General features: G+C 46.0%; 1 protein-coding gene across 1 annotated transcript in view; it reads right to left on the reverse strand.

The window, feature by feature from the left end:
- The window catches only part of SLC47A1 (solute carrier family 47 member 1), a 37,966-nt gene extending 24,951 nt beyond the window's left edge, over positions 1-13,015 (reverse strand). The window contains exons 1-4 of the mRNA XM_055001547.1: positions 12,795-13,015; positions 6,393-6,494; positions 5,074-5,142; positions 4,539-4,687 (exon numbers count right to left, since the gene is read on the reverse strand). Coding sequence (XP_054857522.1) covers positions 4,539-4,687; positions 5,074-5,142; positions 6,393-6,494; positions 12,795-12,923 — 449 coding nt within the window. The 5' untranslated portion in view covers positions 12,924-13,015. The remainder of the gene's footprint in view (positions 1-4,538; positions 4,688-5,073; positions 5,143-6,392; positions 6,495-12,794) is intronic.
- Positions 13,016-13,267: the final 252 nt, after the last annotated feature.

Genomic DNA, 13,267 nt, shown 5'->3' on the forward strand with positions numbered 1-13,267 from the left:
CCCTTCAGCCGAAAGGACAGGGTTATGTCTTTAGAGCCAAACTACACGAGACAAATTACACGTGTATGACACGTGAATGCACTTATGTGTGTTTCCCCCTTGCTTTCCTGTTCACTCGCACAATGCGGCTACACTGCACTCGATCCTGTGCTTGGATTTGCATGTGTTTCTTCCTCATTCCTCCCAGCCGACAGTATCTCATGATGCACCTTCTCTTTGCGCATGCTCAAACCTTCCTCCGCAGCTTTCCTGAGAGGAAGACTTGTTTACTCAATTGGACATATGGGGAGGGAGGAAACCCGCGGGGTTTCCTGTGGGGAGGGGGCTGAAAATGGGGCTTCCATACCTCTGCGGAGATCTTGCATCTTGGCCTGCTAGGAAGGGGGGGCATCTATGCAAAGGTGGGTGGGCAATCCCCATGTCAGAAGCCACAGCAGGGTTTCTTGCTGTCACCCAGAAACAACTCTTTCCTGCCGGTTTGTCCTCAGCCACCTCCGATCTCCATTATTATCTACAGAGAAACTATGGGGGCTATCCAGGGGGATGGGGGTGGCATTTTGCAAAATAAATCTACAAAATTTTCAGGGGACCAACTGCTAACTGTCCTCTAAAGATCCTCCAAGTTTCAGGGAGAGTGGACCTTGGAGAGGTCAGTTTGAAGCCCCTCAAAGTAGCTGCCAGCAGCCACTCCAGTGTTTACTATTAAAGGGACAGGAAGCGGGGGGGGACCATGGATCATGCCTTTCCCGGGTTTCAAGCTCTCTGAAACTTGAGAGGTCTTTAGAGGACAGTGAGGACTAGCTCCCTTGCAAATTTGGTGGGTTTTGGACATTGGGAAGGTCAGTTTGTAGCCCTTCAAAGTAGCTGCCAGCAGCCACTCCAGTTTTTCCTACTGTTAAGAGAAAATGACAGGAAGGAGGGGGACCCATGGATCATGCCTTTCCCAGGGTTCAAACTCTCTGAAACTTGGGAGGTCTTTAGAGGACAGTGAGGACTAGCTCCCCAGCCAATTTGGTGGATTTTGCTTGCAAAATACCACCCCTATCCAGATTAAAAGCAAAACAGTTTGAGTGTAAGCCGGATCTAAGGGCAGAAAGAGGGGAGAGGGAAGCAAAAGCTGCTCAAAATCGACACTCTGCAATGGTGACTCGCTGATTATGACTATGGATACTTGCAACCGCAACTACACCAGTTACCCGACACATGCACGGACTGGGGGTACAGGACACATGTTCATCAGGAGTAAAATGGACACGGGCAGCAAGGAACAGACATGATTCTAGACACTCGCATGACCTCATCTAATTCGTCTCCTCTAGTTTGGCTTTTTAGTAGAAGAATAATTCCTGTCCAGTGTCTGGAAAGAGAGTTTGGACTGTGTGGAGTACCCTGGGTGTGCAATAAAAGGAAAAGCATGCTGTGTAAAAAGTCTGTACACCTAAGCTGTGAAGTGAAATCTCTGGAGGAACTTTGCTTTAAGTAACCTAAGTCTGTAACTACCAACCTCTCACATATAAGATCCATAACTACTGAAGATAAGCTTTAAGAAGACTATTATGCTGAATGCTTGTGAAGTACTCTGTTCAATAAACAACATTTACCTCAGTTTTTCTTTCTCTGCCTACTTACATACCAATCCTGCCTGTTGAATAAACCTGATGTTATCTTTTTGAACTTAACTTAGCCTCTAGTGCCATTTTATGTTAAAGAAGATGTGGGCTTCTGCTTTTTCTCTATTTAATTTAGGGCTGAGATATAAGCCAGATATATATAGCGTGTATCTGGGCGTAACTTAGAATTCCTTTTGTCCCATACTTAAAATTGTCCCATACTTTTGTCCCATACTTTTAAGCGTGGGACAAAAGGAATTCTAAGTTACACCCAGATACACGCTACCCGAGGCTTCGAAGCACCAACAAAAAAACTCATCGGTTTTGGAGGGAAAATCTGTCTCACAGAGGGGGAGTGAGCGTGCCAGCACATTATAAGGCCATGTATCTCTGCTTTTACAGCCCAGAATCTGGGTGCCTCAGCAGAGCATTTTCACATTTTCTCACATCTCTGCATTCAGACAGCCTCCAAGGGACTAGGAACTTGAAAGCCATTGGAGATTTGGCAGGTTTCTTTATTAACAAAAAGAAGTCAAAGATACTATGCAAAAATATGACTAAGCAGAAACAACAATTGTTAATGGAAACAATGGACTGTGAGGTAACAAGTAAGGTGAAATATTTGGGAATTGAACTGACTGCAAAGAATATAGATTTGTTCAAGAATAACTATGAAAAACTATGGACTCAGATTGAGAGAGACTTGATTAAATGGAATAGGCTCAATCTGTCATGGTTGGGTAGGATTGCAGCAGTTAAAATGAATGTGTTACCAAGAGTGATGTTTTTGCTACAGACAATACCAATCATCAGAGACTCTAAACAATTTGAAAAATGGCAGAGGAAAATATCAGATTTTGTATGGGCAGGCAAGAAGCCTCGAGTGAAAATGAAAGTTTTACAAGATGCAAAGGAAAGAGGCGGAATGCAACTGCCCAACCTGAGACTTTACCACGATGCAATCTGCCTAGTTTGGCTGAAAGAGTGGATGACATTAAAGAACAAGAAACTATTAGCCCTAGAGGGATATAAAAAAATATTTGGATGGCATGCATACCTATGGCATGACAAAGTAAAGGTCAACTCGATGTTCCTGCACCATTTTGTACGGAGAAGTTTATACACAATCTGGAAGAAGTACAGAATTTACCTACAAGAAGGAACTCCTTGGTGGGTGGTTCCATATGAGGTGATAGACCCGAGAGCTGTTGATAACGAACGACAATGTTTAACTTACAAAGAAATAACTAAAATAGAAGCATCTAAACTTAGAATAAAGACGCAAGAGGAACTATCACCGAACTACGATTGGTTCCAGTATAGACAGATCAGAGATTTGTATAACTCGGACTCTGTAAAGGGAGGTATACGAATAGAGAATTCGGAACTAGAGCAGACCCTTCTTAAAGAGGACAAGAAAAGAATATCCAAGGTATACCAAGTACTGTTGAAATGGTATACTGAGGATGAGATAGTTAAAACACAAATGGTGAAATGGGCTATAAATTTTAACAAAGAGATAACAATGGAGGCATGGGAATACTTGTGGAAGACTACAATGAAGACAACGACATGTACAAATATTAAAGAGAATATCTACAAAATGATCTATCGTTGGTACATGACACCAAAGAAGATTGCGCTAGGGAATTTGAACATTTCTAATAAATGCTGGAAATGTAGGAAGCATGAGGGCTCCCTCTATCATATGTGGTGGTCGTGTGAGGTAGCTAGGCAGTACTGGGGGGAAATAATAAGAGAAATGAGTGAAATTCTACAATTTCAAATAAATAAGAACCCAGAACTCCTGCTACTAAACTTGGGAATGGAGGGAATTCCAGCCCATCATAGGACGTTGATATTTTATATGACGGCAGCAGCCAGACTTTTGTATGCGCAAAAATGGAAAGTACAAGAAGTGCCAACTATTGAAGATTGGATCTATAAATTGCTGTACATGGCAGAAATGGACAAGATGACAAGAAAACTGAGAAATCTGGACTCAGGGCAGTTTAACACAGACTGGGAGAAGCTGAAACAATATCTGGAGAAGAAATGGGAGGTGGGAGGAAAACTGTGGCAGTTTGAGAACTACTGAAGTATAATAAAATGTAGAGGGGGGTGACTTTACCGGGGGGGGGAGAGATAAATGTGAATTTATAAGCAGTTAGACTAACAGATTGATATATGTATAGATATATATAGGTTAATAAATAGAATATTGATAGAAAATAATTAATGATAAGGATTAAATATAAGGATTGAGTAACCAACAATATTTTCTTTCTTTGATAAGATTTGTATAATGCACCAAACTGAATATACAGACGAGTCAAATTGATTGACTATGTGACGAGAGTTATATAGAATTACCATAAAAAGATAGAATGAGTAATATATAGAGAATAAGTCAAATTGTTTGATTTAAATGTGTAAGATTTTTATGGTTTATGATATATAGAAATATTTAAAATTGGAAAATGGGATAAATTGTTTATCTAAGATGGAAACAAAGATTTACAGTTTGGGTATATTATAAGAAAAGTAGTTAAGGATGTACTGCTTAGTATAATGGAGAATATATATTTGTTTTAGATAGAGGAATTTAATAGAAGTAAGGGAAAAGGGACAAAGGGTTGGAAAGCTGTTGGAAGTCAACAAAAGGGGGGGAAAGGGAGGGGGTTAGAAATGAAAAATTTGGGGAAAATTGAATGTAAATGTAAAAATAACGGATTCTAACCCAATAAAAAAATTTTCAAAAAAAAAAAAGCCATTCAGTAAGCAAACCAGCACAGAAATGCGTAAAGCGGGGAGGTGAATTCATTTCCCGCAAACTCTGCCAGGGACCAAACGTGCCACCCCCAGACCTCGGCGCTCTCAGAGAGGCCGGAGAGCCAACAAACCCCCATCAGTCATGCAAGGTCTGACCTGGACACTTCTGGGTCCTGCTTGAAGAACAGCAGGATCCGTTCGGTGTTGACGAAGACAGCCCAACAGGGAAAGCAGAAAAGGAGCAGGATGAGGATGCCCCGCTGCAGGATGGTCCCCACGCGCTTTACGTTTTTGCTCCCGTAGGTCTGAGCAAAACAGAAAATGGAGGGTCAGGCTGTTTCTTCCACCCGGAACAGCCACAAAGACCAGCTAAGCTCGGCTAGCCTTCGCTCAGAGGGGATGGGAGTGGGAGGAACAAAGGCTTGGAATTGGGGGCAAAATTAATCTCAGCATCCTGCACAGCGGCCTCCACCAACACAGACACCCTGTGGGGGAAGCGCTATGGACCTCTGGGCGTGCATTAACACCCAACCACCCCACTGGCCCTCACAGATCCAAAACCTCGACCTACTTTCAAGCCTTAATACGTAATCAAGCTCCAGGACAATCCATTGAAACTAAAAGCAACGAGTTCTGGTGCAGCGCAACACCACATCCCATTTCCCCATCAAGGCAAAAAGGCCCAGAGTACCTGTGACATGAGGGTGTCACACACTGATGCCAGCCCAGTGCCGATCGAAATCCCAATCACGTTGATAACCTAGAAGGGCAGATGCCCAGGGAAACAAAGCCTTATTTTAGGGGGCAGAAAAAGAAAAATGGCCTGCAAATCCATTCCAGGTGTCTTTTAGACTGCCTCTCCAGAAGCTGGAGGACACAGCCTTAGAAGGTGCCCCCCACAGCACCCAATCCCACCTACAGCTGGGCAGCCAAAGCAGGATTGCCTTCCAAATAGCACTAAGCAACAACGGGAGACCATCTGGATAACAGAACAGGAGAAAAACAATTCCGGGAGTAGTACGATCAAAAGGCAATTGTATACTTATTTCACAAATTTATCAATGTGCAAAGTGCAAAAGTGCATAAATCAAATAGCACTGGCAACCCATTTGTTGTGCCACATGTATGCCAAGGCATGCTCAGTAGCAGGGCTTTTTTTCCTGGGTAAAGAGGTGGTAGAACTCAGTGGGTTGCCTTCGGAGAAAATGGTCACATGGCTGGTGGCCCCGCCCCCTGATCTCCAGACAGAGGGGAGTTAGATTGCAGTGCAGAGAGCAATCTAAATTCCCCTCTGTCTAGAGATATGGGGGCGGGGCCACCAGCCATGTGATCATTTTCAAGAGGTGCCGGAACTCCGTTCCAGCTGAAAAAAAGCCCTGCTCAGTAGTCTACCTCTGGGCTTTGAAATGCCATCTCCAGCAAGTCCACCGAAGTCCTAGCTTAAAAATCTTCTAGCAGCAATTGAATTCAGGCAAATGTTTGGTAACACAAGCTTCTTGATAGCAGTGGATTGTTCTAGTCATGCGTTCAATGCTAAAATTCTGACCACTGTCTGACTGTGATAACATGTTGACACAGAATGCTCAAACACGTTCCAGCTGCCAGTGGTAAGTCACAGTGTGTTTACAAAGCTATCAGAGCAGCTATTCCTATCCAGGAAGGTCAACCTGGTCAAGGGCAATGCTCACATGTATGAGAAGACAAAAACTTGAAAAGGGGAATAACCAACGAGGGCAGAGAAGTAAAAAGCTGCAAACAGAATCCCACATAGGGCCAAGAAGGGCTGGGAGCTTTGGAGGATGTCGGAGAATTGTGGAGGCAGGCAGCCCAAGGATGGAGGAGGCAAGAGCTGGATTATATTTATACACTTCAATCCAAAATAATCATCCAAATCCCGGGTATATTTAATATTTTTAAAGACTTCTAGCCGCCCTGACTCAACAGGAGTGCACAGAGATTACTCTCACATTAAAACCATAACATTTTTCAAGGCAGTAATTCTATACGTACTGATACAGCGAGGGTCACAGAGTCCAGCTCGGCTTTTCCCAGGTGGCCACAGAAGATGGAGCTCACCACGCTGATCAAGAACCCCAAAAGCTGTGCCAGAAACTGCAGAGGAGAAGTGAAGTGAGTCATTGTTACCCCAGTTCCAGGCTGAGGCAAGTCCTTGGATTGCTCAGACCATCTTAGAAAGGGCTGCAGCAGGGCTTTTTTTCAGCTGGAATGCGGTGGAACGGAGTTCCGGCAACTCTTGAAAATGGTCACATGGCCGGTGGCCCCGCCCCCTGACCTCCAGACAGAGGGGAGTTGACCTACATGACCTACATCTTTTCCACACTGTGACACTGAGAGATCTCTGTCTTTTGGTGCTACACCTCTGAAGATGCCAGCCACAGCTGCTGGCGAAACGTCAGGAACTACAATGCCAAGACCACGGCAATACAGCCCGGAAAACCCACAACAACCACCGTTCTCCGGCCGTGAAAGCCTTCGACAATACATAGAGGGGAGTTGAGATTTCCCTCCGTGCTGCAGAGGGCAATCTCAACTCCCTCTGTCTGGAGATCAGGGGGCGGGGCCACTGGCCATGTGACCATTTTCACCAAGGGAAATTTAAACTTTAAAAAACTCCCCCCTTGTTCCAGCTGACGCAAAGTGTGGTCCTGAGTCCCACCACCTCTTTTCCCAGAAAAAAAGCCCTGGGCTGCAGCAATGATGTGGCCACACGCAGTCTAGAACTTTCATGGGAACATGTACCAGAAAGAGAGAGCAATCTAGAATGGCAGAATTGTGGCAGTCTACGTGCCATGGACATGCACAACAGCCTGAGTAGAACCACGTGGACACTAGTCTTGCAGCAGCTTCTCAGATCCCACCCCCCAAGAGATTGACCCACTAAAAGCTTATTCAGACTGCAGGAAGGCTACACCACTTCAGACTGCATGGGTAGGGTATACATGGCATAAACCAATTACAATTTTGTACCAAGCCAAACTGTAGCCCAGGAAAATGTTTGTATGCCATATGCATACAATTATGCAGTTTTGCCCAGTTCCTCTTGTTTTGTATAATCCTGTTGTTTCTAATTGCTTTTTGCATGAGATATTCTGATTTTGCTAATCTTGGAAGAGAGTAAAGGGAGGGACTATACCAGGCACTGGACCATCCTCCCCCATGACCCTCAAAATCTTATTCAACCACCCCTTTGGCATCCTTGTTTACAGTTTCAAGCATATTTTTCACAACCAGGGCTAGAGACTTGCTTTAAACAGATTTTCTGAAAGCTGAACTCCACGTCCAATCTCACATCAGTATTCCCACAGCAATCCCACCAAGGCAAGGTCATTTTCCTTATGCAAAAAGGTTTTTTTAACATAAGGGGATCAGTTCAGCCGCCCCACCCTGTGGTACAAGGTCTAGGAAGGACTTCCAGAGAGGTTTTTTCCCTGCACAGTTTTATTTGGCTCTTAGTTCCTTGAACCAAAATCTTCCAAAGCAAATCTTCTGCTCAAGGAAGAAATCCAAGATAACTGAACAGGTGCCAACCAGCAAAGAATGTGCAAGCCCAACGCCAAAGGTATATGAATCATCCAATTTGGAGGAATGATCTTTCACCATAACAAGGATCCTGGAGGGAAGGGGAAAAATATAGGAGAAGCAATACACCCATGCAAGAGCAAGGAAGAATTTGCTTTGAACAAACTTATCAAAGGTTGCTTTTAAAAAATGCAACTTCTGTGAGGAAAGCAGGCACCTGTGAAAAGCAATTGCCCCATTCTTAACAAACAAGCATGGGGGCACATGCAAGAAGGCCCCTGCAGAGCAGGGCAGAAACATGTGCAACTGCCCCCCCCCCCAGCTTAGGCCAAAGGCTTTCTATAGCCCACTATCATCTACGTTGACAGATAACTCCTCAAAGCCTCCTGCAGGGCAGTCGTATTTTAATGGGAGATGCTAGGGATCCCGACTAAGGCCTTCTGCCTTCAAAGCATGCTATGGAATGAAAGGTTAAACTCTAGGATGTCTGAATCATTTGGCTCTGGCCAACTAAATGGGATCGTACAGAAATTCTTAGTTGCAGATAATATGGATATTTGCTTAGATGGGTATGAACAGATGATGCAAGAAATAAATAGGGTTATAAATGAGGTAAATAAAAGCTACACCAGACCCTCCAGAGGGCATGCCACTCAGTGGTTTGATAGCGAATGTAGGAAAGCAAGAAGGGAGATGAGTGATAATTATAATAGATACAGGTATAAACCAGAGGAGAATATGCTGATGGTATTAAAACATGCTATGTGCTCCGACACTGAGTTACAGCCCTGCTCCAACTCCTGGCCATAGGCCACAGGGGCATCGTGGGTAAAATACCGGACTAGAGTCTGGGAGATGCAAATCTCCTACATGGTGCACATAAATCTCTTCCAGCAAAACAAACAGTAGCTCCCACCTTCCTTAACCCCCCTGATGCACTGCAGTGATGAGAGGAGATGAATTCTGCCCTCCCTGCCACCTCCCACTGCACTAGGGAAAGATGTGGCCTGTCCTCCTCACCCCCTACTGTGCCGTGGGGAGGCGGGAATGAGTAACCGGGCCATTGGAGTGCCTCCTGGAGGTACTACCGCTTGGTGTGGCCGATCCTGACGCTGTGGGCAGCTGAGACAGCAACAGCAGGGCTGGCTGGCACTACCACCCCACCTCTGGCACCCTAGGTGTGCCTAGTGGATGGGCCAGACAAGACCAGAGGAGGGCATGGGGGAGGCGGAGAACGAGGGCAATGTCGGGTTGGACCTCATCTATGAAGCTCATTGGGTAATGCTGGGCTAGTCTCTCTCAGCCTAACCTTCCTCACAGGGCTGTTGTGAGAATAAAATGGGAAGAAGAGAGACCCGTGTGTACTGTTCTGAGCAACTTGGAAGGGCTGGACAGATGAATGAAACAGATAGCAGGCAGATCTCTGGATCCAAAGCACAACCCTGAAAAGTTTCAAGCAGCGTTACCCGAGAGGTGAACTTCCCGCTCCTCGGTCGGATGCTCAGGGTGGAACAATGAACAAAAGAGCTTTCTGGGCCCGGGCATATTTTGGCCCATATATTGGCAGACACGGAGCTGTCTGCTGGGCAGCACATGCAGCCTTGAGACCAGACTCCAGAGCGGAAGCTTCTCAGATTTCAAGAGAATCACAGTTTGGGTTTTTTAATTCCAAACTGCTGCAAAACTAGAAACATTCATAGAGCTGAGAGGCTGTTTTGGGCAGTCTTGAATTTCCGAAAGAGGAATATCCTGAAGCTTAACTAAGGGGATGGTGGTGCAGAAGAGGTTTGTCTTGTGCTGCTTTATGTTGCTCACTCAAAACTCAAAAACATTTCTTGGTTGTGGGGGGGGGGGGAGAGCACTGGCAGTGATGGCACCAAACAGTAAAAGAGGCTGATTCCCTCTCGGGATCCAGAAAGCAGCACAAATAAGGGTCACCACTGACAAAGCAGGGTTTTTTTTCCATATTGAAAGACCTTCCCAGGTATCCAGAAAAACAGGACTCTGTAAGTTAACCCAAAGTGGGGGGAATTAGCTTGTTGAGGATGCTCCAGAAGGCACCGATGTTGGGAGCAGCTGAGAATCAGTCAGCACGAATCCTCAAGCGACCCGAGAAAACCCTAGACAGGGTATTTGGGGTACAGGGGGTGGCATGCCGCCAAGCTGAAGAAAATGCAATGGCAAAGCTCATCTAATTTTTTTTTTTAATTCAGATATTTTGGGCCCTCCAGCTGAGCTTTCAAAAATTCAGTCACAGGCTTTTACAAGTTTGTGTTGTTTTCCCTCTTCTCTGTTCACAAAATCTTATGAAATAAAGGAATTTAGCAAGTTGAATGGGCACAGGCTAGCCTGATCTTGTTAGATCTGAGCAGGTAAGCAGGGTTCTGGTTAGTACTTGGATGAGAGGCTCCACAAAGGAAGTCCAGGATCACTTTGCAAAGATGGCAATGAAAAACCACCTCTGCTTATCTCTTGCCTTGAAAACCCTCTGGGGTTGCCATAAGTTAGCTATGACTTGATGACATTTTACACACAGAGAGAGCAAGTTGGAGTTGTCCAGCAATCTGTTCTTGCCAGAACAACCCATAGTACTTTTTAATTCCTTTGCAACTTTTTTTAAAGCTTTAATTAATCTGAATGGGCAGATCAAAGCAGAGCTCTCTGCAAGACCTCAGTTCCCTTTACGAGTGACCTGACTGTCCGTAAGTCCTAGATCTTCTGAGATGAACTTGCAAAACTCTTTGGCAAGCACGTGAGGCAAGAAATCCAATAACGGCCAAGTGCAAATCCGGAACATTACAGATGACAGTGGAAGAACAAAGACTGACATTTTAATGATTTCACAAACATCTGGAAATAATAAGTGATCTTTTCTCAAAGGAAGTTCATTAAGATTTGGACAACTGTGCAGGAATTTACATGTAAAATGAACAGGCAATGACCTCAGACAAGGAACATGTTATATTGAATCAGACCTCTTGGTCCATCACGGTCAGCATTGGCCGAATCCACACTTACTTGGCACAGCGCTAAGCAGGTGGAGTGAAAGCGTCTTTCTGGCACGTTTTATGACATCATCACACTACAAGAGCAGCATCATGGTGCGATGATGTCATAAATTGCGCCAGAAAGATGCTCTCACTCTGCCTGCTTAGCGCTGTGCCGGTAAGTATGGATTCAGCCACTGTCTATGCAGACCGGCAGCTGCTCTCCAAAGTCACAGGCAGAGGTCTTTCACATCACCTACTGCCTGGTCCTTTTAACTGGAGGTGCTGAGGATTGAACCTGGCACCTCCTGCATGCAAAGCACAGGCTCTTCCACTGAGCCACAGCCCCTCCCTTGCTATTCCAAGAAAAATGTTCCCATGGACCATAAAGAAACACTGAATCCAGACTTCGGACCCGAATAAACACAAACTTTGGACCACTTCCTCCTCTTATCAGATAGCAAGATGCTGGGGCTGGAATGGTATTGGAGAAGAAGGGAGGCATCAAACCATTAGTAGCAGTCAGCTCAAGTTTATAACAACATGAAAAATGTGAACTTGTACATCTCCTTGCAGTCTGATTTTGGGGGAATTAGAAGAGGATTGAGGCCTTTCGTGGATCTATTCTCAAAATCGAGAAATTCACTGTCCAAGATAAGCCCGCCACACTATTAGGAAAATGTAGATATTCTTTGCGGCACACCCAATAAACTTACTAAGAAATGCAAACATTCAAGTTCAATCCAACCAACACTTTCCTGGGAGTAAGCCTCACTGAATGAAATGGGACTTACTTCCAAGCAGAAGGCTTGCTCCCTTGAAACGTGCAGGGGCTGCACAGACTCGATTGCTGTGTTGGTGGCAGGGGGGAGTTTATACACAATATTAAAATGGCCAGAGAGAGGACAAGTCCACACAGGCTCTTTCCCCGCACCTATGAAGCCAGCAGAACGATTGCCACGTTCACCCCCACATCACAATCCGCCTGCTAAATCCGACTAGCCCAGCATCCCATTTCCAACAGGACAGCCAAGGAGATGCTTCTGGGAGAATGGCAAGCAGAGAGCAAAGACAACAGGCCTCCCCTCTTGCTTTCACAGATAGACTGTTCTGGAACCTAGAGGTTCCATTTCGCTCTGGTAGCTTTTCATCCTTGGAGAGAGAGAAGAACAAAAACGACACACTTGGAGAATCTGAATATACCCAATAGAGTGTGTTGGGTGGTGGTAGTGGACTCTCTCATCCTCAATCCAACTGGCAGGGGGAGCGGAAGAGATCACACTTTCTCAGTTGCCCAACTGTGGGAGGGTGAATGGTGAGAATGCAGAGCCCTGTATTTTGGGGGTCGTGTTGGCGAATGACAGTCACCACCATTGTAATTGGGGTGCGAGTTTCTCTGCCTCCTCACCTATTGGGAGAGCCTGACCACCAACGTTTGGAGAGAGAGGGGTCCTTCCCAATTCCTCCTGCCACAAATTCCTGCCTCCTACTTGTCCCCCTTCCTCTCCTGTCCTCTTTCTCTGCACAACAAACGTCCAACGACACCTTCAAGACTAACATTTATTTCAGAGGCGCTTTCCTAAGGCACCGCTGACTTCTTCAGGCATGTGAAGGCATTTCCTCCTCCTCTGCCTTGCTCTTCCCATTCCTTTCCTATTTTCCTGCCTTCCACCCGTTCTGCTTAATTTCCCCACTTTTTTTGATCCCTTTAGTAGCACCTTTAAGACTAACCAACGTTACTGTAGCATAAACTTTTGAGAACCACAGCTCTCTTCGTCAGAGGCATGGTTTCCTTCCTCTTTCTTTGTAACCTTCCCTCCCTTTGCCTGATCTCCTTCTTTCCCCTCCTCTCTCTCGTTTCTTCTTCCCTGCCCTCCCTCCTCACCACCGGGGCGCCGATCTTGACGAGCTCTCTGGCCTCGGTCCAAGCGCCGATGGGGACGAGCTGGCGGAGCCTCCGGCCGCAGCGGCTCCAGCAGGAGGGGCGGACAGCCACCTCCCCCGGCTCCTCCATCGCCGGCTCGGGCTCAGGCTAGGGCGGCGGCTGGATCCCTCCTTCCACGGGGGCGCCCTCCGATCAACAACCCCCGTCCAACCGCCACCCCGTCCGGGCAGCCAGGCAGCAGCCACGTGCGGGGCGGCCGGCCAAGGGCACGCCCCCCGGAGGGAATCCCCTGCCCTATTGGGCGGAGCTGGCCCTGACGCAAGGGAGTGGGCGGGGCAATCACGCCCTAGCGTCATCGGCAACACCAATATTACTAAAAGTAAGTCGGTCACTACTATAACGATCAATAAAATTATCAGTACTGCTATTCATTATCATTATGATCAATAATAAAGTTTTCAAGAGTCCTGATA

Source organism: Eublepharis macularius, chromosome 17 (genome assembly GCF_028583425.1).
Source record: "Eublepharis macularius isolate TG4126 chromosome 17, MPM_Emac_v1.0, whole genome shotgun sequence".
In the NCBI taxonomy this organism is placed as follows: domain Eukaryota; kingdom Metazoa; phylum Chordata; class Lepidosauria; order Squamata; family Eublepharidae; genus Eublepharis; species Eublepharis macularius.